Below are 26,855 nucleotides of genomic sequence, written 5' to 3'. Positions count from 1 at the left end.
GATGACACCGGTGACACAGAGTGAAACTATTAACATTGTTCGATTTGAGGTTTACTTGACATAAACCTATTAAGAGGCAATGCCAGAGAAAACCAGGCAGAACTTGGAAATTTTGTTCAACAACCTTTTTTGGATACATGTGTTTTTGTATGGAATGCACCTCGTTTTGTTGGGAAATGACATTTTTACAAGTCATATGTTTATAATAAAAATTTGATTTTACAGTAAATTTGACTGCTTATATAGGTAAATACGGGTATTAATTTCTCAACAAAAACAGCCTACAATATAACAATTGATATATATTCTAAAAGATGACTATGAATACAACAGGAAATGATAATAATATCTCTGGTATCTGTTGATATGTAAATGTTCCAATGCAGTTAACTGTCTGGAAACAGCAGTTTATTTTCAATTGTTTGGTGTTTAGACATATCAAAAGTGATGCTCTTCAATTTAAAACCCGATAAAGGTTGTAATGTTTGATGGGAAAATGAACTTCTGTTGTATATGTTTATACATAATTGAACATATGTGTATCTAGTATGTGAAATGTTCGGTATGCTGTACAAAAGAATTTTGATAAAAATTTAACAAAAGACAAAATACTGTAAGATAATGTTTAGACTATAAGGAATTAAAATGTAACTACAAATATAACTATGATCATGACACAGACATTTAGGAAGATTTTGAAGTATTTCGAAATAAACAAAATTATTCAGATCCTATTTTTGAACGTATTTAATTTATATATAGACAATCATACCTGGATATACATCTGTACAGTCCCTTTGGTCCGTTCAAACATGTACATATATAATTACATTCGTCATCCCACGACATTCCCTGCTTGTAAACGTTGTTCTTGTATATGCAGGCATCTATAAGACATAATTACAAGTCTTGCTTCAAATTTCCTAATGCACTCAGTTGCGATATTTGCTAAATGTGTTTATCTTTTATATCTTATTAAATATATGGCAAGATATAATATTAAACAAACTTTTTTTAAAAGGAATATGTATGATTATGATTTTAATGTATGTAGGCATCAATTTGAGAGACACACGTTTTTATTTTATAGAGCAAAACAATTAACCTTCCCAATACTCCTCTTGTATCTTGCAACAATTTCTATATGAGTGTGCGGTCCTTGGAACATCTACAAAATTTGCCATGCAGCGCTTTTGATGAAGATATAAAAAGCAAATTTTGAATAAAGTCAAAAGTTTGGATTTTTAATATATTAATTTACCGTCTTCAAAACTTTTTCATAATTATTAAAGTAATTATCTATCTATTATACTAAAACGCCGGGATTTCAGTTCTTACAATAGGAAGTACATGTGCAAGCAGAAATTATATCAACAACTGCTTGATTCACTTTGTGTGTAATTATTTGCAAATTGACTGTAGTATTACTATATTGGTGATTAATTTTACTGTTCACCATAGACAAAGAAGTATCATAAAAATATAAAAATTTATAAACTTTGCTACTAGTACCCTGTAAAGCATTTGGATTCTCTCTGGATCCATAGAATACAGAATGTGTTCCTATAGGAACCAGATTAAACTTTTTTGGTGGAATGGTTCCTGTGAATTTGTTTCCAGTGATTGGAGTATAGGCTCCACAGTCAGGAATCTGACAACATGAATCTGCTGGGTCTTGTTTTAATGTACAAATTGATGGTAAGCTGGAGTAAGCTTTACATCTGTCAATATACAAACATAACATGGTCTTCATATAGATGTCAGAAAGTTTTTTTTCAAGGTTAAAAATGCAACGACTTATTATAGATGATGTCGAACTTCCAGTTCTAGGATACCTTTCTAATAAGGTTATCGAATGTATAATGTATTCGCTATAAAAACTTTTTAAAAAAACCTAGGAATTTCTATTTGTTTTGTTTTTGATGAAACAATAATAAAAGAATAAGGTTTACAAGGAATGAAAGACGCATTCAATAAAATCAGTCTGACATAATGCAAAAACTCAGTAATTGGATTATATGTGATTTAAGCATGAACATCATATATATGAATAATTGCTGCTTACGAATTTACCTTGTTGTACAGTTATAAAGTTGGTGTGTGGATCGTTAAAGTCACAGGTAAAATAGCATGACAGTTTACATGCTTTAAAGTTGATGAAATACTGTAAATATCTTTGCATTAACAGGTATCAGCACATTATATTTTACCTACTGGTACCTTTGTGAAAATGTTTACCTTATAGTACAGTTAAAGATAGAAGTTGACGTGAGGCTCTTTAAATATAAATTGTTGTACAGGTTTCCAATCTACATGTAAAGTCACATGATGTTTACATAGCTGTTTAACCATAGACGCTGAACTTAAGGTCAAGATTCAGATGAGTGCAGGACTAATTTTGTACAAATGACATTCTTATGATTTAGCTGTTCAGTTATAGTGATTGGTTTGATGATTTTAATATTCACATGTTTAATCACATAATAACTTATTTGTCGTACATGTATAAAATTTGGTAATAGAATCTTTACAATTACATATATTAGCACATGCTTATTTACCTTGCTAAACAGTTATAAAAAAGGATGTGATTATCGGTACATTCACATTTATATAGTTATATGATAATTTACCTTGATTTACCGTTATACAAAATGATGTGGTTATCTGTATATTCACATGTGTTGTCACATGATAATTTACCTTGATGTACAGTTATAAAAAATGATTTGATTATCTGCACATTCACATGTAAAGTCACATGATTATTTACCCTGCTGTACAGTTATAAAAAATGATGTGATTATCTGTACATTCACATGTATTTTCGAATGATAACTTACCTTGATGTACAGTTATAAAATACGATGTGGTTATTTATATATGCTGATGTATAGTCTCATGATAATTTACCTTGCAGTACAGTTATAGAAGTTTATAATAGAATCTTCACATTCACATGTATAATCACAACCATCGTACCAGTATGAACTGTTAGAGTGCGGTGAACCGTCAATGTAGATACATATATCTGTAATAGTTACATTGAACAATAAGGCACATATATGTTAATTCAATAAGCAAATCAATACAAAAACCTATAGTTGGGTATTTTATTTATGTTGATGTATAAAATGAAGTCGACATTTTGAATTTTGCAAATCTATATTTTATAGGTAATACAAAACTTTCATTTAAAGAAAGGGTGAAAAAAAACCAATCGAAAACAAAAACAAACAAAACAGTCTGTAAATCAATCCACAAAAAAGAAGAAAAATTGTGAATGATCTCAGATGCCGATCTGGATTAACATCGGTCACCTGTTCTGTATTGCTTATGAGTTGTTAAATAAATACAACAGTAGTATGCCTCTGTTCGAAAATCACGAATCGATGAAGAGAAAACAAGTATCCATGTTAAACTGAGATTAACCCATCAACTGTAAGGGGAAAACAACAAAACAACAGAAACACTGAAGTGCAACAAAATAACAAAACCGACAATTCAAAACACACAGACACGAACTATAAATAACAACTGTCATTTTCCTGACTTGGTACAGGACAATCAAAGAAACAAATATGGTTGGTTGAACCTTGTTTGGCGGCTAGCCAAACCTCGCACGTGAATGGCAATGTTTAATATAACACTTAACGATAACAATACATGGCAGTACAAATAAATGCAAAAACATTACGAACAGAGAAATACACAAATAAACATTACAATAGGACATTTCGACATGCTTATAGTTATTAAGGTACAAGGTTTATAACGTATGATACCATACGTGCGTTTCATCTACATACGATCCTCTAGTGACGCTTAGATTAAATTAGTAAAGAAAGCCAAAAAAGTACAATCTTGAAGAGCACTGATGACCAAAATTGCAAAATAGTTGTGCTAAAAACGGCTAATAGATATAGGAAGATGTGGTGTGAGTGCCAATGAGACAACTCTCCATACAAATAACAATTTAAAAAGTAAACCATTATAGGTTAAAGTACGGCCTTCAACACGGAGCCTTAGCTCACACCGAACAACAAGCTATAAAGGGCCCCAAAATTACTAGTGTAAAACCATTCAAACGGGAAAACCAACGGTCTAATCTATATAAACAAAACGAGAAACGAGAAACACGTATATATTGCATAAACAAACGACAACTACTGTACATCAGATTCCTGACTTAGGACAGGTGCAAACATTTGCAGCGGGATTAAACGTTTTAATGGATCCAAACCTTCTCCCTTTTTCTGAAACAATAGCATAACATCACAACAAAGAAAAACATACGATAAAATATCAATTGGCAGACTTAACTCAATCAAAAAACGTATGATTAAACAATGAACGAATAAATTTGATCTGCGATATCTGAATACAAATGCACAGTTAATTAAATATTAGAGACAAACATTCATGACCAAAAAGCTAACAAACAAATTCAAAAACAGGACATGACTGAGAAATATTTAACCAATCAATGTACACTTTAGAAAAAAACCGGTTTTTTTATAATCTTGAAGTTTATACAAATGTTGTAAGAATAAGTGAAAAATTGAAGATATTACAAATAATCAAAGGGTTATTAATGGCTTGGATAAGAAAATCCTTATTATTTAGAAAAAACATGGACTTTTGCAAACAGTAAATCTATAAAAAATGACTATATAATTGATGTTCATTTAACAATATTCGATAAGAATTACAAATACAACATCATAACTAAATACATTATTGTTGGATAACAAGTGCCCTGACACGTCGTATTGTATTTCGAAATAATACTCATCTAAACAGTCACATTTGGAAACAGTTCACGCTCGGTATTTAAAAAAAAAGACAACATAAATGGCAAACAACAATTAAAGACTTGGTAAAAATGTGCTTAGTTTTCTCGTTTGAATTGTATTACATTGTCTTATCGGGCCTTTTATAGCTGTCTATGCGGTATAGGCTTTGCTCATTGTTGAAGGCCGTACGGTGACCTATAGTTGTTAATGTCTGTGTCATTTTGGTCTTTTGTGGATAGTTGTCTCATTTGCAATCATACCACATCTTCTTTTTTTCATATTCATTTACAGTAGTGTGCTCCTTCATAGAAACTGCTCCGAATAATTATTGGGAGGAACAATCAGACATAACATACCGTAAATTTTATGGGCATAATAACGAATTTTATTAGAGTTGTACATAATTATTTGAGAGCAAAACTTAGGTTAGCGTACAATCATTTTTAAACATTTTTAGATTTAGGAACGATAATGATACATATATTACCTTCTGTTTTCGATAGACTGTCCCCAGTAGTTACGAATAATATATTAAGAAATAGAAAGAGTTTGCAAACCATCCTTCAAAAGATTAAGCCAATAATGAAACTAGTTATTCGATAGTAGAAGTATATAGAGAGTTCGTGAGGTCTAATTCCTTGTGTACTTGCTTATCATCCAGGAAGAGAACCATATGAATGAGGTCATTTAAAGATATCACAGAAATAAGATTTCCGAAAATAGAAATAATGTTTAATCCACTACCAACATACAGTAACTTACTTTCACAAAGCATTTGAACTTTTCAGTCCGTTGTTAATATTTCCCTAATCCTGGCCTGAAATAATTATATTGTCCACCTACACAAGTTCAACAGTTCATTTAGTCAGATAAGAAACTGGACAGTGAAAGGTTCTACATAGTAAACTGGAAAATTACCAATTTATACTGTTCTATTAAGCGGTTAACAATCTGGAACAAAAATACTGATTGCAACTTTTATTTAGATATAAGGTGCACTTTACACAATGCAATTTTGTTTTATTTATCAATCAACATTTTAATCTCCTAAAAACCTAATGAGTTTCATATTGTTAGGCAAGCGGATTGATCATGTCTAGTCTCTTATCCATACATTTCTTCCAATCATAATTCACTGATGCATTAAACTGTTTCTTACCATAATCATTTACAAATGTTAAAAAGATCAGGTGTTTTCCACATCAAAGGTCTGACTTTAACTGGTAGAAATAAAATAAAAGTTGTAAATAAAATTGCACGAGACACAATACAACACCAAAGCACAAGCATCACGCTCTTCTTATTATGAAAACTAGGGGTAATCGCTTGTGCTATAGATAAGAACAATTTAAGATATATAATGGAATGTGATGCGACTGTCATACAAGTGAAAGGATTAGCTAGCTATCAAAGCAGGTTTAATTAACAATTTTCTACATTAGAAAATGCCTGTACCATGTCAGGAGTATGACAGTTGTTAACCATTCGTTTGATGTGTTTGAGCTTTTGATAATGCCATTTGGTTAGGGATTTCCCTTTTTTAATTTTCCTCGGCGGTCAATATTTTTGTAGTTCTATTTTTCACCCAGAGCAAGGGATATACATAATATTTGTATTAAATCAGAATACAGTAATTGATCGATACAAATTATCTTTTCTCCTTTTCCCTGTCTTTTATTCGTTTTTATTTTGTGTTGTCTGGTGACTCTGTACGTCACATTACCTTGTGTAAGTTGACAAAAAAAAAAATTTATTGATAAGGCACAGGATCAGGTTGGCATTTTAATGTTAATAAGCATATCGTAACTAATGTATATACTTAGTTTGTTTAAACATGTTTATTTATAGTGGATTGGGAAACACGTTTTACAACTTATGTTAATCCCTTTCCACTTTGCGGGTACGAGTGCTGCCTTGTAGCGCCATTAGCCTACTCTTTTTCAAAATCTACAAGGATGTCTTTAACGTGCAAGAGATCTCTATTAACACGGGTCAGCCATTTATTGTCCCCTTCCGACGGACTATCATCGTTTTCTCAAGACCAAGACCATACTCGAAAATGGTGTCAAGGGAGAGATGTATATACTTATTTTATATACTATAGAGATATACATTGTAGGTTACTGTCCTGGTATCTTTGACCTCTCCGTCATCGAAGACATTATAAAGCAGTAAATGGTTACCCTTATGAAGCACCTGAGTACACCACAAGATCATGTTGAGCATAAACTGTTACCCTATGCATGCCCTTTCGTTCTAAACGAATCATATGCAGCCTTCATTACTAACCCTTCTAACGAACCTGAGTTTATCACAAATCTAGTGGAGCATTAACTGTTAATCCAACTTGTATATCATCAACTCAATACCCTTCAGAACAGTACGAAAATATCTGCGGACTATATGTTGCACTTTGTAAATACAGCTGTTTCTCAAAACACACCTATTTTGGGGAGATCTTGAATATTCATAGAAAATTAATTTTGTTTACATACTGGTTCCCAGTTATGATCTCTGTGTTCCATTTCACAGAGACATAACTTGGGAATGTTACCAGTAAATATACATGTGCATATTGTTTACATTGAAATCTATGGTAACCTTTCATTCGAGGTAGGGGTAGAAAATTAGTGTTAGTTTAAACTGGAGAAGTTCAGGGCATATAAACGTTGAAAATATGCCGCACACTCTTATATTTTGACCTTTGAAAAAGAAATGTGGGCATATAAACTTTCAATGCTAGGATATTTTTTTCAAAACTTCATAGTAAAAGAAGAACAGTTTTAGCCGTAAAAGGAGTTCCTATTGGAAATGACATTGTCAATATTTACAGAAATGCAACCTATAAGGAATATTAAATGTAACTGTGTACTCGTCTTAAGCACATGGTTCACCGAGGAGCAGCTGTTGCCTTTCTGAAAAGGCACCGAAATGACAATGTAAAACAATTCAAACGAGAAAACTCACGGCCTTATTTATAAAAAAAAAAAATGAACGAAAAACATATATGTAACACATAAACAAACGACAACCATTGAATTACAGGCTCCTGACTTGGGACAGTGTTTTGTATATTATTGTTGGTCTTTCATCAATAATATACAGATGTGGTGAAGTTGAAATCCTCGCTTCGTAAATTTTAAAGATGGCACCACAAGTAAGTGGACCAGTACAGACTATCTGTTTCATACATGATATATTATCCAAATGTCCTTAATACAGTCCTGTTCCCTTTCAACGAATGTCACCCTTCTAATAAGACAACTTACAGGGTTTTAATAACTTGAGCAATATGACGGGTATCACATGTGAAGCAGGATCTGCTTACCTTTCCGGAGCACACGGGATCACCCCTCGTTTTCGTTAGGGTTCGTGTTGATAACTCTTTAGTTTTCGATGTTGTGTCTTGTGTACGTACTTTTATTCGTTTGTTTTCCTATTTTTTGTCCATGGCGTTGTCAGTTTATTTCTGACAGTTGAGTTTGGATGTCCCTCTGGTATCTTCCGACCTATTGAATGTCATATGTCTTAACGCTTTATTTGTAGAAAAAATGATTTCCAAAGCTTTTTTTCAGTAACTATTCTTCCTTATATCCTTCTGGATAGTTTATAATAATCCATGGAGGACAAGTTGGTGTTTTACAACACTTCCCTGGAGCAGGTTCATTGAGTGTGCACGATGAAGGCAGATTCCATTGATAACATCTGAAAAATAAACAAATAGTTCTAAATAACTTATCTCAAACTTATTTTTGTACCGTCATCCAACTAAGTTATCTTAAATTATTTTTAGTACAGTTTGTAAAATATCCCACTAATCAAAAACAAACGAACAAAGAACAATACTTACTAAATGTATATATAAAAAAGAAATATACAAAATAGTTGGTATCTTTGACAAACAGTACCTTTTCTGTACTTACTAATACACAACATTGTATTTCAAATGCAAAATACGATTGACGTACAAATATAAACCCTGAAATGTGTAATTACAATGCATAGCTTTGCTTATATAAGTAATCAACAAATGATTTGAATAAAAATTTATTAAACATTTGTATAGTATGATATAGATACTAATTTCTTAGGAAAAATAAATTGCCTAATGATCAGGATTTTCCAGGTTAATTTTCGCTCTGACAAAATAAAAACCAAAACAACATTCCAGCGGCACCAGCATATGGAGTATATGCGTCTCAATTGATACGTTACTCTAGAGCTAGCTCAAAGTACTCTAATTTAGTTGAACGAGGAATACTGCTTTCTCAAAAGTTGCTAAGACAGGGCTATGAATCAATTAAATTAAGGTCATCACTCAAGAAATTTTATGGTCGCCATCATGAGCTCATTGACCATTAGGACAAAAGTGTTTCAGAAATCATATCTGATATTTTTCCTCAGTCATAATAACCTTCCATCATTACCGAACTGAACAAAGAAATAATACGACGGATGCCGTATACGGTTCAGGAGATGCTTACCCTTCCAGAGCACCTGATTTCACTTCCGGTTTTTAGTGGAGTTCGTGTTGTTTCTTAATTATTTTTATAACTGTTGGTGTAAATGTCCTTTGGTTTTTGTGAGTCTTTGTTTACTCCTTGGTTTTGATTGTTATTGTCTTTGTTGTCTATGAAAATTGTACATTTCCTAATGTAAATCTACGTTGTTATGAATAAACGCTTAATATTTATATTTCAAAATATACTGTTCTTTTGAAATATAGATAATTAAAATCATATATTTTTTACCGTTGGGAACTCGAGATTCATCTTTATAAGTTTTATCGGATACGTGCATTCCTGTCTAGTTGATTGATAAAGTCAGAGATTGTTCTTGCAATTACATTTAATTCTTTTTAACAACAGCTTTCTTTTCCGGAGAATAGAAAAAAATAAAGACCTTTAACTATGCTTGAAACATGTGCGTCGAACCAACGGTTTTCTTGTAGTAAATCCAATATTTCTACTAAAATTAAAGGGAAGGTGAAGTCGGTGCTTTTGCTTTTGAATAGTTATCGACATACCAACAGTTTTCAGTTCCAAACAATCGTAAAAAAAAACCGAGGAGACGTAAAACTATGCTTCAAACATGTCGTTTCAAAGTTATAAATGAATCCGTTAGGTGACGCTATATAACCACATCATTTCATAAAATAATACCATCAACTCCTTTTTTAATTAGTCAATTGTTGCCTCTCGACGTTTGCCTACAGATAGTAAATGCACTCAGCTGATTAGTTATTTTCTGCCATGGTGATTTCCAAATATTGTCTGATTAGGTAGAGTCCGAGTAATCCGGACAAAAAAGGAAACTAGATAGATGAAGTCGAATTTTTATATTTATGCTGCCAAATTCTGTCGTAAATTGTCGTTTTTGAACTGCCATTATATTTTGCAATATACTAAAATCACGACCGCAGGCTGTAACTCTGCTATTTGATATTTGATAAGGTCAAATGTCTTCAGACATGATTCATATGCAGATTATAAAATAAAGTTAACCATCGGAACCAAATATGATACGTTTGTAATATTCTATATCATAATGTACTAATATAATACAAACATCATTTGCCAACCTCATTCTGTATCAGCTTGTCATAAGGAGGACAAGAAAAACATTTAGCTTAGATTTATGTAGTGAGTAAGATTACAATACAATGTTGACTGCTGTGCATATCAAACAGAAGATGCGGTATGATTGCCAATGAGACAGCTTTCCACAAGAGACCAATATGACACAGAAATTAAAACATTTATAGATTTCCGTACAGCGTTCAACGATGAGCAAAACCAATACTGCATAATCAGCTATAAAAGGCCACGACTTGAAAATGTTAAACAATTCAAACGAGAAAACTAACGGCCTTATTATGCCAAAAAATTAACGAAAAACAAATATGTAACATATAAACAAACGACAACAACTGAATTACAGGATCCTGACTTGGTACAAGCACATATATACATAATGTGGCGGGATGTAAGCGAAACTCCAACCCTCCTCTAACCTGGGACATTACCCCTATTTTTGACATTTTTACCTATTATGTCTATTTGATGCAATTTTAGGCGACTGCATACAAGTCAGAGGTATAGCTAGATAAACAAACATGTTCAATCCACGATTTTTTACACAAGAAAATGCCTCTACCAAGTCAGGAATATGACTGTTGTTATCCATTCGCTTAATGTGTTGGAGCTTTTATTTTGCCACATGATTAGGTACTTTCCGTTTTGAATTTTTGTCGGAGTTCAGCACTTTTTTGTGATTTGACTTTTTTCTCAAACGGGGAGCATTTGATTAAAAAGTTTTTGTTGGTTCATAGCAAAGATAGGAAGCTATGTTACAGTAATGTCTGTCATATTTGTGTTCGTAAATAATTTTGATATAAATTAGACCTTTATTTTTTTCAATTCAATTCATTTCTTTTTTTTGTCGGGGCCTTTTATAGACGACTATACGGCTAGGTTTCTTCACACAGTTGAAAGCCGAATGGTTGCCTTTAATATGTATAAAGGCTTTCTATCAATCAATAGTTGTCTCATTTGCAATCATACCACAGTTAGGTTTTTTGTAAGTCTTAACTGCTTACTCTTAGTTTTACTACAAATGAAATGTAAATATTGATTGTGAGAAAAGTTCAATGTTAATGAAAAAGATATTGATATAAAGTTTTATATTTGTTTTTGCATAGATTACTGAATAAAAAAAACCTTACACAAGCATTATATTCCAATTTGATGAAAAGTCTAACGCCACAAGAAATTACGTTGAATTATCTCATAGTCAAATCAAAACTCTCAAAATGTGCAGGGTTTGTAACATAAAGGTCCTATACAAGTAATTATGAATAGTTAATCAAGTGAACAATGAGCGGAACTGTGCCACAAGAACTCTAACAATAAATATAAACAAATATAAACAAATATAAACAAATATAAACAAATATATCAAAAATTGGTGTAATGTAGAGGTTCATTTGTTATAACTATTTTTTTCATTTCAATCAGAAATTGATATTCGTAACCTATTTTTTATCAGAAGAAATAAAAATTTGTAGTTAAAGGGGGTTTGAGTAAATTGAAAAAACAAACAATTCTTTTTGACGTTAATTGATTTTGTTAAACAATTTGTCACGAGGTAGACCTAGGGTATGGGAGACAACTCTTACACATGGAATATTAAAACTCATGTGTGTGATTTAACATATATGAAATTGAAACAGTGATCACTCATGTAGGTTGGTTACATTTGGATGTAAGAATAAAGCAGGCAGGTACAGAAAAATTGGGCATGTTCGACACTATCAAACATAACATTAAGGAACCATATTTCAGGCTTCAATTAGCAAGAGCTAAAAAGGTGGACAATACCATTCATACATGATAGTGAATGATCGTATAGTGAAAAGTTTTACAATTTTTCTTGTTTTTCTACATGTTCTTCATTTAATATGCTTCTTATTTTTGATGTCATCATATTGATGACAAAGTACAAGGTTCACATTAGGCAAAATGTGTCCTCGATATTCAACTTTATCATAAAATTAGAAATTGGTTCCTAAATGGATCTATTCCGTAGCTTAAAGCTATACTTTTTTTTTTTAATAAATCTCTTCATAAGAGTACATTATTGGCTTCAAATAAGCACACTTTTGGATGTTATTGTGTAAAAATAATGCATATTTAAGGATTTAAGATTTTGTTATTTTGATTAAAGGAAGTTATTATGTATAAAAAGTAACAGAAATGTTATTTCTATGTTAAATTTGTACTATGTTGGCCTGATTAAATGAATACCAAACTATTAGGGCCAATTTAACCGTTTGTGAACCTACTTCTTTCAAATGGATAAAATCTAACAAAAAACAATGACAGAAATCTGCCATCCAAATTTAAATAGGATACGGCAAAAAATATGCTGACACTCTTCTTGCATCACCAAAGCGACGAGAGATGGGCCGAGGGATAACAAGTAATACCCACAATTCCTCACTGGTAATTAGCTAAGGACGGAAACATACACATACTTTTGAAACAAGTAATTTTCTGTAGGTATATATGAGCTTTATCTCTACGTCACCAACATTCATCACATTCAAATAGTATACAATAGTGACGTATTTGTTGAAAAAGGCTTACTAAATTATAGTTCTGGTACCTTTGATAATTATTTACACCACTGGGTCGATACCACTGCTGGTGGACGTTTCGTCCCCGAGGGTATCTCCAGCCCAGTAGTCAACACTTCGGTGTTGACATGAATATCAATAATGTGGTCATTTTTATAAATTTCCTATTTACAAAACTTTGAATTTTTCGAAAAACTAAGAATTTTCTTATCCCAGGCATAGATTACCTTACCCGTATTTGGCACAACTTTTTGAAATGTTGGATCCTCAATGCTCTTCAACTTTGTACTAGTTTGGCTTTATGAATATTTTGATATGAGCGTCACTGATGAGTCTTATGTAGACGAACCGCGCGTCTGGCGTACTAAATTATAGTCCTGGTACATTTGATAATTATATAAAGACATGCAAGTGTCAGTCTTCCCTGATGAGGACCAATTTTCCACTTATTGTACCCTTATAAAAGATATTCTTAATTATTACGTTGATTGCCATGAGGTACTGTAATTTTCCAGTGAAATAAAAACCAAAACATTCGGTTATTTCACTCCTCTGGCTTCAATGAACTCGCATCAACACACATGTGAATGCGTAAAAAAGTTACAGTTCCTTACATTTTCTTCTTAAAGTCCAATACAAATTCAATTAGCAATATAAACAAAAGAATAACGAATCAAATAATTCAGGTGTATTCAACTCGTGACCGAAAAACTTTGATAATTAACAAATGCGCTACGCCCATTCGTGAATAAAGTGTTGTTCGGTCACTCGTTGAATCCTTTTCTCTATTTGAATTCTTCGATTATTTATTCTATAACTCTTAACAAGTATTATGACAGGGATTAAGCACACATAATTTCTCTCATTCAAGTCTATATCCGGTATTGTACTGTAAAACAGGGTAATATGACTCTCTACAGTTACTCTCTACAGTTACACTCTCCAATCACATTAAGACATCTGAGTAGAGTGATGTCCCTTGTTGCTAAGGCTCGTTGAGATAGCACTCCGTTAAAAAAAATTTAATTATTAATGAAATAGAGGTAAGATGGATCCACAACTTGAAGCAATATGTAAGCGTATGAATGCTGATCGTATGAAACGCCTCCTGAGTGTTCTACAAAACGAAGAAAGTAAATCTGACGGAGATGAAATGAATGAACATAATCAAAACAAAGAAAAAATGGCGTCTTTTTCTGAAGTAGTCACTGGTAAATCTCAAAACAAACAAACTGAAAACAATCAATCTGAGACACCTCAAAGTAATAATACCGGAAACTTTGTAAAACCCATCTTTCTTAAAGACGAAGATGTACGTACATGGCTCAGTAAAACCCCCAATAACTCTTTGGCTCACAAATGTAGAGATATACAATGCCATAGGTACCAAAGTCCCGGCAGAGTGTATTAAAGGTATTCAACGGATCAGAGAAATGTGGCGCCTTTATATGGACAACGAGGAGGACAGACTGTCTTTGTTAGTGACAGGGCTTAACCTGCGTGGCAGGCAGGTGCCCCTGTACTCACAAAATCCTCGCAATCCTGGTAGGCTTCAAGAAAACACTATTCGTATTAAGGTGAAGAATGTCCCTCTGTCCGCTGACGATGGACAAATCCACAGAGCTCTAACTCTACAAGGGTGTGAGATTCAAGACATTTTCCGAGAATATTTGAGAGTCAATGGCGAATTAACTGCTTGCCAGACTGGTGACAGAGTGGTAATCAGCAAGGTACTATACAAGACTATACCAAGAAATCTGCAGATAGGCAAATACATGGCTAGGATTTTCCATGCTGGACAACCTGAAATCAACAGAAGCATCAATTATGAAAACAATGTAAAAACTTGTCATAAATGCTTGCAGCCTGGTCACTTGATATATGAATGTCCAAATGACTGGGTTTGTAGAACTTGCAAAGAAAGTGGGCATAAAATGATGGACTGCCCAACTGACCTTCAAAGTGAACATAAAAATGATGACAACTCAGAGGTTGATGATAATGAAAGTGCAGAAAATCTACAATCCAATGAAGCTCAGACAAAAGAACAAATGTCTGAAACAACTGACAAAACCACTAACACATCACAACTTAAACCATCACAAAATAGTAAGGGGTCTAGCAAACACAGTGATACAAGAACAGGTTCAACAAAAAATGTGCAAATATCAAATGTCAGTAACTCAGCAAATGATAAATCCCAACAATCAATTGATAAATTTGTGAGAACTCCAAAAAATGCAAGAAGAACCACAGCGAGAAATCATACCCCACCAACACCTACTGATGACATTGCACCTAAGAAATCAAAAGGATAGACTATTTTATCATTTTATAGTCAAAACAACTGTTGTAACATATTTCAAAATATTGTATTGTAATGATTTACCACTGAAATGTACATTTAAAATTTTTTTTATACTATAATGAACTGAACATATATTTTTATATTATTTAGAAAAACAAAAACAAAAAAATATATAAATGGAAAAAAAACAAGCTCAAATACAGAGTTTAATCGAAGTAAAGATGAAATATTTAAAAATGTTGGAATGTTATTAAACAAGATATGGTATGAAAAAGTTAATATGGTGTTGAAAACGCTATTAATAAGACTAAAGTTATGCATTACTATACAAATGTTTGTATTTTTAAGATGTCAATTGAAAATATTAGAATCAAAGTTATGGTGTTACATAGATTATTTAACAGGTCAAAAGATAATATATATTTTCAGAATCATGATCAATCAGATTTTGCATAATCATTTGTTTAAGTATTATCATTGTATATACATAGGAAAAAAAGTCAACCAGCTGTTTTTAAAAAACTGGGTTTTCCCTATGCTATATTTAGAAACATCAAATCAGTGTGAAAATCTATCGGATAACAGAAGTTATTCATTGACCAAAAAAAATAGTTTATATTATACATTTTTTTGTTGCTTTATAAATTTCAATCAAATATATTTAGCTGTTAGTACTACACCAATAGTATCATGGACATGGGTATGTAGTACTATCATTTTGTTATCCGCCAAATGTATATTGATTAAATTTGAAATGTTCGTATCTGAAATGGAAATGATAATGTACAACATTTATGGTTTTATAGCACGAAGATCAACATGTGAAGTTGAGATTTTATACAATTACTATAAGAAAGTAGATGAGAAGTTAATCAAATTATATTATAAACAGAGGATTACATGTACAATGTCGAGGATGTTATATATCAAGCAATTTTGTGCTTACTTGCAATACTGGGTTTTCCAAAAGCTATTTTTAGAAAGATGTTATAGCAAAAAAAATCGTAAAACTACCTTTAAACAAGAACAAGGTAGATTACATATTGTCATTTTCAAAACCTGTAACTGTACGTATATGAAACAGTTATTTCTTACAATGTATTTGTATAATGTAATTGTGCGTAAATATGATTTAAATATGCATGTACATCATAAAGGCGATACGTTTTGCGAGACTTTATGGGACTTACTATTAGTTGATAACAAACACCAACCTTTTGTTGCAAGTGATAACAAAGTAATTTGTAAACAAACATATAAAAACAATCTTGGGTATATATCCAAAATTACTTACCTTATCAGAAATGTGTTCATCTTCAGAAAACATCTGTTTCAGAATTGTAAAAGTAATCCAAAAAATCATTTACGTATGAATTCTAAAACAGTATTTAAATCCATTCTAAGTTCAGGCTTATCTATAGTATGCCACATTTGCAAAAACACTTTTCAATTGCAAAATACTCAATTCAAATGTTTAAAAAGTCTAACTCGCACATTATTTCTATTTCACTTAGTTTTTAGTGTACTGCAACATAATCCATTTAAACCGATAGAGGTAGAATTATTTGTCCAAATTGAATGCTTTTTTAATATACACATTGTAACAGGTGATGAAACAAATTATGTATACCTGGGTACGTCCGTACTTCACGGGTTAATAATTGACACGAGATTAAACATGTTAAATAAGGTCGCAAATTTTTACCTGTTGTCAATTGAAAGTTTGTACTTTAATGTTAGAATAGATCGTGTAGATAGGTCAACGAAATTAAATAACCCTTTAATTAATCATTACAATGACAAATATCAATTTATGTACACTTAATGTTAATGGTATACAAAATAAAGAAAAAGGATTAAGAGTTATAGATTGGGTTAAACGTAATAAGTGTCCCATTGCCCTTTTACAAGAAACACATCTCAATGAAGAAACTAGGGCTAGTCTAGAAAAGGAAACTGATTTTATTTTTCACTGCAGTCATGGAACTACGGCAAGTAGGGGGGTAGCAATAGGTATCAACAAATATGCAGACATTGAGGTCGATAACGACGGAAGAATTATTTTATTAAATGTGAAAATGGACAATGTAATATTGTCTTTAGTTTGTCTATACGCGCCAAATTATAGAACAGATAGAAATTCTTTCTTTAAAAATGTAAACAATTTTATAAAAGAAAATTCTATAGGCATTACTCTGGTTGCCGGCGATTTTAATGAAGCGTTGAAGACTTTAGATAGGAAAAGCTTAAATAAAAATACGAAATTTTCTGAGCCTGTTAATAGTTTAAAAGTTCTAATGAAAAATCATAATTTTATAGATATTTGGCGTATGTTACATAAAAGCACACAACAGTTTACATGGAGAAGAAAGGATAAGACACAAGCCAGTAGGATAGATTTAATTTTAATTGCAAAAGAATTTCAGTCTCTCGTTGAATATTGTAAAATTAAACCGGCACTGATTAAGGTGACTGACCATCAAGGGATAGTTTTAAACTTTAAGACAGGGGCTTCAGAAAGAGGGAATGGATACTGGAAACTAAATAATTATATTTTAAAGGATATTGAATATAAAAAAACAATCAACAGAGTAATAAATCAGTTCGAAAATCGTTTAATCAATAATGACAGTAGCGATATCCGTCTATTATGGGACAATCTAAAGGTTGAAATTAGAGACGAATCTATTTTATACTGTAAAAGAAAATCGAAATTATCAAGGGAGACAACAAGAAAATTAGAAAGCGAATTAGAACACTTAACGACAATCAGAGATGAACAATTAAACGAAGATGAAACACTTACAAATAATATAAACAATTAGAATTACAATTAGACACAATTTATGAATATAAAGCAAAGGGGGCTCAAATTAGATCAAGGGAGAAATGAATAGAGCTAGGGGGAAAAAATAATTCTTATTTTCTGGGATTAGAAAAACAGCGACAGGTAAAAAAATCTATTAATAAACTCAAAAATGAAAATAACGAGGTAACAACAAATCAAGAACAAATTTTAAAAATGATTAAAAACTATTATAAAATATTATATACAACCACGGCCCCAGATAAAGATCTACTGCATAAATATATAGGTGATACTGTTATGGAAAGGGAGATAAATGTAAATGAATTTAAAATGTGTGATGGGGAGGTTACTATAGATGAATGTACTAACACGATGAAGTTAAATAAATCACCGGGTCTAGATGGTTTAACATTAGAATTTTATAAGACGTTCTGGGAAAAATTAAAAACACTGTTAGTAAAAGTTCTAAACAAGGGACATGAGGAAAAACTTCTTTCATATACACAACGAACGGGTGTTCTTACTTTATTATTCAAGAAAAATGATCCATTATCTTTAGACAATTATCGTCCAATATCATTATTAAATGTAGATTTGAAAATACTATCTCATGTTTTAGCACAGAGACTAAAAAAAACTTCTTCCTAAATTAATTAATGAAGATCAAACTGGATATGTAAAAAATCGATTTATTGGATTTAATTTACGGCAAATTCAAGATATAATGGACTATGCAGAATCAAACGGAATAGATGGGGCTATAATATTTGTTGATTTTACAAAAGCTTTTGATTCTTTGGAATGGGAATTTATGTTAGGTGTTCTAAAACATTTTGGTTTTAATGAATCATTCATATCATGGGTGGAAACATTATATAAGGGAATACAGATGTGTGTAATAAATAATGGATGGGTATCCGAAATTTTTGAAAACTCTAGAGGAATCCGTCAAGGGTGTCCTTTATCGGCTTTACTTTTTGTTTTATCGGTCGAAATTATGGCCGAGCGATTGAGGCAAACCTCAGACATTAAAGGTTTTCGCATTACTATAGACAATTAAACACATAGCATCAAAATATCACAATTAGCTGATGATACAACTCTGTTTTGTAGTTCAAAATCAGATATATCTAAAGCTATGAATATAATTGAAACATTTGGCTCTTTCTCAGGGTTGAAGCTAAACCGTAATAAAACAGAAGGAATTTGGATTGGGGCGCTAGATAAGATTGAGGGCATACGCTGGACAGACAAACCTGTCAAAGCTTTAGGCATTTATTTTGGTCACGATAGACTTCAATGTGAAAAGTTAAATTGGGAACCTAAAATAGATAACATGAAATCATTAATTAAAACATGGGAAAAAAGAAAATTAACAATGGTTGGGAAAATATTGATCATAAAATCTTTAATATTACCAAAATTTACATTTTTGGCTACTTCGTGCAAAGTTCCAGATATTTACTTGAAAGAAATTGAAAGCTGCTGTTTCAAATATATTTGGGAAGGAAAAAATGACAAAGTAAAAAGAAACACACTTATTGGCGAATACCAAAAAGGGGGGTTAAGAATGATCGATTTTGACAGTTATTTTACAGCACTGAAAGCCTCATGGGTCTCTAAATTAACAACAACCAATATGCCGAACTGGAAGATTATTCCTTCTTAATATTTGAACAATCTTGGTAAAAACTTTCTTGTTTTTAACATGAATTTAGATAATATTAAATCAATAGATGGACTTGCAAAAATACCCGATTTTTATTTACAAGTAATTTCAAGTTGGGTTAAAACAGCAGGAGGTTTATCAACATTTTCTAATCACTTTTCTAATATTAGAAAACAGATTATTTGGGGAAATAAATATATTAAATGTCGCAACAAATGCTTATTTTTCCCGAACTGGGTTAAAAGTGGATTGGTTTATATTAACGACATATTCGATCGTGAAGGAAATTTATCCGAAAGTTTTATTTAAAAAAAGTTAATTAATAAAACAAACTGGATTGCATAGTTTAAGATGTTAAAATCCTGCATCCCAAAAGAATGGATACCGTTAATTTTATTACTACCACTGAATGGTACCGTTAATTTTATTACTACCACTGGGTCGATGCCTCTGCTGGTGGACTATTAGTCCCCGAGGGTATCACCACCCCAGTAGCCAGTACTTCGGTACTGGCATGAAAATACGGATTTTTTGTTTTATTAAAATTTACTGTTACAAAATGATAGAAATTATTATAAATTAAGGAATGTATCTCCCTCATGCAAAGCTCTGGTTCCTTTCACGGATTTGGCTATACTTTTTGGACCTTTTGGATTATAGCTCTTCATCTTTTATATAAGCTTTGGATTTCAAATATTTTGGCCACGAGCATCACTGAAGAGACATGTATTGTCGAAATGCGCATCTGGTGCAAGAAAATTGGTACCGTTAATTTTATTACTACCACTGGGTCGATGCCTCTGCTGGTGGACTATTAGTCCCCGAGGGTATCACCACCCCAGTAGCCAGTACTTCGGTACTGGCATGAAAATACGGATTTTTTGTTTTATTAAAATTTACTGTTACAAAATGATAGAAATTATTATAAATTAAGGAATGTATCTCCCTCATGCAAAGCTCTGGTTCCTTTCACGGATTTGGCTATACTTTTTGGACCTTTTGGATTATAGCTCTTCATCTTTTATATAAGCTTTGGATTTCAAATATTTTGGCCACGAGCATCACTGAAGAGACATGTATTGTCGAAATGCGCATCTGGTGCAAGAAAATTGGTACCGTTAATTTTATTACTACCACTGGGTCGATGCCTCTGCTGGTGGACTATTAGTCCCCGAGGGTATCACCACCCCAGTAGCCAGTACTTCGGTACTGGCATGAAAATACGGATTTTTTGTTTTATTAAAATTTACTGTTACAAAATGATAGAAATTATTATAAATTAAGGAATGTATCTCCCTCATGCAAAGCTCTGGTTCCTTTCACGGATTTGGCTATACTTTTTGGACCTTTTGGATTATAGCTCTTCATCTTTTATATAAGCTTTGGATTTCAAATATTTTGGCCACGAGCATCACTGAAGAGACATGTATTGTCGAAATGCGCATCTGGTGCAAGAAAATTGGTACCGTTAATTTTATTACTACCACTGGGTCGATGCCTCTGCTGGTGGACTATTAGTCCCCGAGGGTATCACCACCCCAGTAGCCAGTACTTCGGTACTGGCATGAAAATACGGATTTTTTGTTTTATTAAAATTTACTGTTACAAAATGATAGAAATTATTATAAATTAAGGAATGTATCTCCCTCATGCAAAGCTCTGGTTCCTTTCACGGATTTGGCTATACTTTTTGGACCTTTTGGATTATAGCTCTTCATCTTTTATATAAGCTTTGGATTTCAAATATTTTGGCCACGAGCATCACTGAAGAGACATGTATTGTCGAAATGCGCATCTGGTGCAAGAAAATTGGTACCGTTAATTTTATTACTACCACTGGGTCGATGCCTCTGCTGGTGGACTATTAGTCCCCGAGGGTATCACCACCCCAGTAGCCAGTACTTCGGTACTGGCATGAAAATACGGATTTTTTGTTTTATTAAAATTTACTGTTACAAAATGATAGAAATTATTATAAATTAAGGAATGTATCTCCCTCATGCAAAGCTCTGGTTCCTTTCACGGATTTGGCTATACTTTTTGGACCTTTTGGATTATAGCTCTTCATCTTTTATATAAGCTTTGGATTTCAAATATTTTGGCCACGAGCATCACTGAAGAGACATGTATTGTCGAAATGCGCATCTGGTGCAAGAAAATTGGTACCGTTAATTTTATTACTACCACTGGGTCGATGCCTCTGCTGGTGGACTATTAGTCCCCGAGGGTATCACCACCCCAGTAGCCAGTACTTCGGTACTGGCATGAAAATACGGATTTTTTGTTTTATTAAAATTTACTGTTACAAAATGATAGAAATTATTATAAATTAAGGAATGTATCTCCCTCATGCAAAGCTCTGGTTCCTTTCACGGATTTGGCTATACTTTTTGGACCTTTTGGATTATAGCTCTTCATCTTTTATATAAGCTTTGGATTTCAAATATTTTGGCCACGAGCATCACTGAAGAGACATGTATTGTCGAAATGCGCATCTGGTGCAAGAAAATTGGTACCGTTAATTTTATTACTACCACTGGGTCGATGCCTCTGCTGGTGGACTATTAGTCCCCGAGGGTATCACCACCCCAGTAGCCAGTACTTCGGTACTGGCATGAAAATACGGATTTTTTGTTTTATTAAAATTTACTGTTACAAAATGATAGAAATTATTATAAATTAAGGAATGTATCTCCCTCATGCAAAGCTCTGGTTCCTTTCACGGATTTGGCTATACTTTTTGGACCTTTTGGATTATAGCTCTTCATCTTTTATATAAGCTTTGGATTTCAAATATTTTGGCCACGAGCATCACTGAAGAGACATGTATTGTCGAAATGCGCATCTGGTGCAAGAAAATTGGTACCGTTAATTTTATTACTACCACTGGGTCGATGCCTCTGCTGGTGGACTATTAGTCCCCGAGGGTATCACCACCCCAGTAGCCAGTACTTCGGTACTGGCATGAAAATACGGATTTTTTGTTTTATTAAAATTTACTGTTACAAAATGATAGAAATTATTATAAATTAAGGAATGTATCTCCCTCATGCAAAGCTCTGGTTCATTTCACGGATTTGGCTATACTTTTTGGACCTTTTGGATTATAGCTCTTCATCTTTTATATAAGCTTTGGATTTCAAATATTTTGGCCACGAGCATCACTGAAGAGACATGTATTGTCGAAATGCGCATCTGGTGCAAGAAAATTGGTACCGTTAATTTTATTACTACCACTGGGTCGATGCCTCTGCTGGTGGACTATTAGTCCCCGAGGGTATCACCACCCCAGTAGCCAGTACTTCGGTACTGGCATGAAAATACGGATTTTTTGTTTTATTAAAATTTACTGTTACAAAATGATAGAAATTATTATAAATTAAGGAATGTATCTCCCTCATGCAAAGCTCTGGTTCCTTTCACGGATTTGGCTATACTTTTTGGACCTTTTGGATTATAGCTCTTCATCTTTTATATAAGCTTTGGATTTCAAATATTTTGGCCACGAGCATCACTGAAGAGACATGTATTGTCGAAATGCGCATCTGGTGCAAGAAAATTGGTACCGTTAATTTTATTACTACCACTGGGTCGATGCCTCTGCTGGTGGACTATTAGTCCCCGAGGGTATCACCACCCCAGTAGCCAGTACTTCGGTACTGGCATGAAAATACGGATTTTTTGTTTTATTAAAATTTACTGTTACAAAATGATAGAAATTATTATAAATTAAGGAATGTATCTCCCTCATGCAAAGCTCTGGTTCCTTTCACGGATTTGGCTATACTTTTTGGACCTTTTGGATTATAGCTCTTCATCTTTTATATAAGCTTTGGATTTCAAATATTTTGGCCACGAGCATCACTGAAGAGACATGTATTGTCGAAATGCGCATCTGGTGCAAGAAAATTGGTACCGTTAATTTTATTTTAAAAAAAGAAAACTCCATTAAGAGTATAATCAATATATGTAAAGTTAAATTAAGATGGCAAAATAAACAAATTGAAACAAAAGATATCAACAATAAAATACTCTATAAAACTTTAGTAGATAAAAAATATATAAAGCCAATAGGTATCAACATTTGGACAAGATATTTAAAATTAGAATACATACCACAGATGTCATTTGTATACGATTTTATATTTAAAATTTTAAAGGAAAATAAGTTAAAAATTTTCAGATGGAAACTGCTTCAATATATTATTCCTACAAAGCAGCTACTATTAAAGTGGAAAATATCTGAGAACGATAAATGCAATTTTTGTAAAACAAAAGAAGAAGATTATTTGCATTTCTTTATTACATGTTCATTTTTGAAAGATTTTTGGGAGAAAGTACATTATCTTCTAGCAAAAATGAATTTTCAAAACAAGATATTAGCAAAACATATAGTATTTGGATACAAAATATCAGATCAAGGGTATAACGGTTTTAATTATTTCTTGACAATTATAGGTTTTTGTATTTACAAGTCGTACTATGTATCCGAGCAAAAACTGAAATTTTTAGATGTGTATGCTATGTTTATAAAGGATTTACGAAGGTTTATGAATGAGAACCAAACAGTATCTCAAAATGTATTTTTCATAAAGTTAAAAAGATTAATATAATTGATGGGAAAAAAAATAATGTTTTATTATATTTTATTATATTCTGTGTATTTGCCTGGATACTCAGAAAGTAATTCACAGGGATACTTTATTGAATCTTGGACAATGAAGTAAAGATGTAACAAGCAATTTGAAGAATAAAGAATATTTATTTGTTGGTAAAAAAAAAAAAAAGACATCTGAGTATAATATATATTATGACTTACAATTCTTTACATCTATAGAATCCTAGATTTGCTTGACGACATTCACATCTGTATTTACAATCATCAAACCATGTGTCATTCTGTCCATAATATTGTCCCTTGTAAAAACAGGTATTAGGAGCTAAACAGAAGGAAAAAATCATGTTTATAATGTTATAAACCTGAAGCAGTAGAACTATAACCGTTTCCATTTCATGACAGAACATAACCACATCAAGGTTGTGAAGTTGGTTTCTTGTTTGTTTTTCTTTATATCATATTCAAACATCTGAGTATAATATATATTATGACTTACAATTCTTAACATCTATAGAATCCTAGACTTGCTTGAAGACATTCACATTTGTATTTACAATCATAAATCCATGTGTCATTCTGTCCATAATATTGTCCCTTGTAATTAAAGGTATATAAAGAGAAGGACAGACCATGTTTATACTGGTATATACCTGAAGCAATAGTAAATAACCTTTCTTCATTCACGACGTTACTACATCAGGATGGTCAAGTTGGTTTTTTATTTCTTTATGTTGTATTCGTTACCTTTTTATTATCTATTCCTTATTCGTTACTCATTTGTTATTTATTTCTTATTCGTTCCTTATTTGCTTTTTATTATGCTTATCCTTTATATACAGGTTTTAAGCAAATGTATTGATATTTCATCGTGTGTTTTTCTATGTTGTGATGTTATGCTATTGTTTCAGAAAAAGGGAGAAGGATTGGATCCATTTAAACGTTTAATCCCGCTGCAAATGTTTGCTCCTGTCCTAAGTCAGGAATCTGATGAACAGTAGTTGTCGTTTGTTTATGTAATTTATAGTACATGTTTCTCGTTACTCGTTTTTTTATATAGATTAGACCGTTGGTTTTCCCGTTTGAATGGTTTTACATTAGTAATTTTGGGGCCCTTTATAGCTTGTTGTTCGGTGTGAGCCAATGCTCCATGTTGAAGGCCGTACATTGACCTATAATGGTTTTTTTTTAAATTGTTATTTGGATGGAGAGTTGTCTCATTGGCACTCACGCCACATCTTCCTTTATCTATTTAAGACCTGTTTTATTCTGAGGTACGATATTGTTTTTTTTTTTTATTTTCTGGTGTTAATTATTGGTTCGTCATGGTGACATTACCCTGTAATCGATTATGTACCCATTATAGCGATCGACTGATTCCCTGTTACTTATTTGCTACTTCTTCGTTCTTTATTCGCGTTTTATACGTTGCATCTTTTAAATATTTTATAATTATCTTATTTTCATGACTCGGGTGTAAGCTATGGGTTCGTAGATAGAAATAAACAATAAGTGCGTATGTACCCATTTCAGCGCTCGATTGATACCTGTTACTCGTTCGTTCATTTTTCACTTTTAATACGTTTCATCTCTTTAATACTTTCTTTTCTTTTATTTCCTTGTCTCTGGTATTCGCTTTTTGACTGTAGAACGAATATAATCATATGAACGCGTATGCACCCATTTCAGCGCTCGACTAATACTTTATTGCTTATTCGTTCCTCATTCGTTCCTCATTCGTTTGTTGACGTTTGTTATACGTTGCAACATTTTTTTCTTGTCTTTGACGTTAACTTATGGTTCTTAATGATGGAATAACCTGAATTACAATTATGTATCCATTTCAGGAACGACTGATACCCCTTTTTTATTCGTTCCTTTTTTGTTTGTTATACGTTTGTTATAAGTTACAACTTTCTTTCATTTTCATGTCTCTGGTGTAAGCCTTATGTTCTAAGAGGTAAAACAACACTATGATCGTATGTACCCGATTAAGCGTTCGACTAATATCCTGTTGCTTATTCGTTGCTTATTCTTTGTTATACGTTTGTTTTACGTTGAACCTTTTTGAAAAAAAAATGAACTTTTATTTTCTTGTCTCTGGTAGTAGCTATATAAGTTCGTAACGTGTAATTATCCAATAAGGGCGTATGTATCTGTATCTGAGTTCGACAGACACATTGTTACTTATTTTATCCTTATTTGTATGTTATACGTTGCTCCTTTTGAAACATTTTGTTTTCTTTCGTGGTATATAAGGGTAAGTAAGCATGAAATATACCTATTAGCGCGTTTGTACCCATTTCAGTGCTAGAAAAGTACACTGTTTAGTATTCGTAGTTTTTTCGTTCTGTAATAATTTTTAAAACGTTTCACCCTTTTAAATGCTTAAGTTTCTTTCATTTACCTGACTCTTGTGTTAAACCCATGTATTTATAAGTAAAAATAAACTTATTAGTATTAGAATCCGTTTCAGCGTTTCAGACTGTTACTTTTTCTCTACTTATTCTTTCCTTATACT

The 26,855-nt window shown here is 32.3% G+C and overlaps 2 protein-coding genes across 2 annotated transcripts in view; both read right to left on the bottom strand.

Annotated features, from left to right (window-relative positions):
- Nucleotides 1-5,654, bottom strand: part of LOC139522746 (uncharacterized) — a 56,728-nt gene extending 51,074 nt beyond the window's left edge. The window contains exons 1-4 of the mRNA XM_071316251.1: nucleotides 5,284-5,654; nucleotides 2,914-3,031; nucleotides 1,513-1,721; nucleotides 773-887 (exon numbers count right to left, since the gene is read on the bottom strand). Coding sequence (XP_071172352.1) covers nucleotides 773-887; nucleotides 1,513-1,721; nucleotides 2,914-3,031; nucleotides 5,284-5,356 — 515 coding nt within the window. The 5' untranslated portion in view covers nucleotides 5,357-5,654. The remainder of the gene's footprint in view (nucleotides 1-772; nucleotides 888-1,512; nucleotides 1,722-2,913; nucleotides 3,032-5,283) is intronic.
- Nucleotides 5,655-8,318: 2,664 nt separating this feature from the next.
- LOC139522750 (uncharacterized) overlaps nucleotides 8,319-26,855 on the bottom strand; it is a 42,745-nt gene continuing 24,208 nt past the window's right edge. The window contains exons 8-9 of the mRNA XM_071316256.1: nucleotides 24,539-24,659; nucleotides 8,319-8,501 (exon numbers count right to left, since the gene is read on the bottom strand). Coding sequence (XP_071172357.1) covers nucleotides 8,375-8,501; nucleotides 24,539-24,659 — 248 coding nt within the window. The 3' untranslated portion in view covers nucleotides 8,319-8,374. The remainder of the gene's footprint in view (nucleotides 8,502-24,538; nucleotides 24,660-26,855) is intronic.

The sequence above is a fragment of the Mytilus edulis genome, chromosome 5 (assembly GCF_963676685.1).
Source record: "Mytilus edulis chromosome 5, xbMytEdul2.2, whole genome shotgun sequence".
Taxonomy (NCBI): Eukaryota; Metazoa; Mollusca; class Bivalvia; order Mytilida; family Mytilidae; genus Mytilus; species Mytilus edulis.
This window is presented reverse-complemented; position numbering and strand designations above follow the sequence as displayed.